This window comes from Vombatus ursinus, unplaced genomic scaffold (genome assembly GCF_900497805.2).
Source record: "Vombatus ursinus unplaced genomic scaffold, bare-nosed wombat genome assembly UNPS02014777.1, whole genome shotgun sequence".
Classification (NCBI taxonomy): Eukaryota; Metazoa; Chordata; class Mammalia; order Diprotodontia; family Vombatidae; genus Vombatus; species Vombatus ursinus.
In genome coordinates this window covers 2559355-2560274 of record NW_020954555.1, presented here as the reverse complement: position 1 = coordinate 2560274, position 920 = coordinate 2559355, and the positions used below count along the sequence as shown (strand labels likewise).

The following is a 920-nucleotide window of genomic DNA, read 5'->3' as shown; positions in this document are numbered from 1 at the left end:
AGTCCTGGCATATTCAATAGATAGGAAGAAAATTGGCAAAGCTCCAGGGTTTAGGATGAGGGGAAGGTACACTTTGTTCCTTCTCAGGGTACAAGGGTAGGGGGAATGGCCACTCTGCTCCTGGCCTCATGGCTCCAAGGCAAGGGTGGGACACTGTGTGGGAACAATGAGGGGAAGCTCCCATTTACATCTCTGTTCGCCCCACAGTCTATAAGTGAGGGCCTCTACCCCAGCCTGGTCCATGAGTGCAGAGAAGATGGAGCTGCCATTGCAAGGAAGCCTGCTCTTGCTTCTACTCTCAGGATTTGGCTTCACTGAGACCCATGAGCCTCCCACCTGCCCAGGTAGAATCTGCTCCCCATAATGCCCCTTCCCCCCACCCCACCAGGACAGGGAATGCCTACCTGCCACTTCATCAGGCTGTTGTCAGTGAAAGAAGGGGACTCCAGGTGCACGCAGCAGGAGATGGGAGAAAAGGAAGAGCAAAGATCTCTGGGAGGAAGTGGCATCTGAGCTGCTCTTTTGGAGGATCAGGAGGACTTCTCCTGAGAATCTAAAGGTGCCTCAGAGGGTATTAAAAATCCAGTTTCCCCCTCCCCCAGTGATTTCAGAGAGAAAGACATTGAGGCCCAGAGAAAGGAAGTGATTTGCTGAAGGTCACACAGCAAGTAAACTGAAGAGCTGGGACTAGAACCCCTCATGTCCTGCCTTAGCCCAAGGTCCTTTCCATTACCACATGATCATTGGAAGATAGGAGGAGGGCAAAGGAACAGGACAGGAAAGGTTCCTGGGGCTTTAGGGAGTTTGAGGGTCCTCCATGCCCAACCCAAGCCAGTCAATTGATAAGCATTTGTTGTTGTGAGTTATTTTCAGTCGTGTCTAACTCTTTGTGACCCCATTTGGGGTTTCCTTGGCAAAGA

General features: G+C 51.4%; 1 protein-coding gene across 2 annotated transcripts in view; it reads left to right on the top strand.

The window, feature by feature from the left end:
• The first annotated feature begins 226 nt into the window (after positions 1 to 226).
• FCN3 (ficolin 3) overlaps positions 227 to 920 on the top strand; it is a 10558-nt gene continuing 9864 nt past the window's right edge. For both annotated transcript variants that reach the window (XM_027864941.1, XM_027864940.1), the window contains exon 1: positions 227 to 344. In XM_027864941.1, coding sequence (XP_027720742.1) covers positions 242 to 344 — 103 coding nt within the window. In that variant the 5' untranslated portion in view covers positions 227 to 241. The remainder of the gene's footprint in view (positions 345 to 920) is intronic.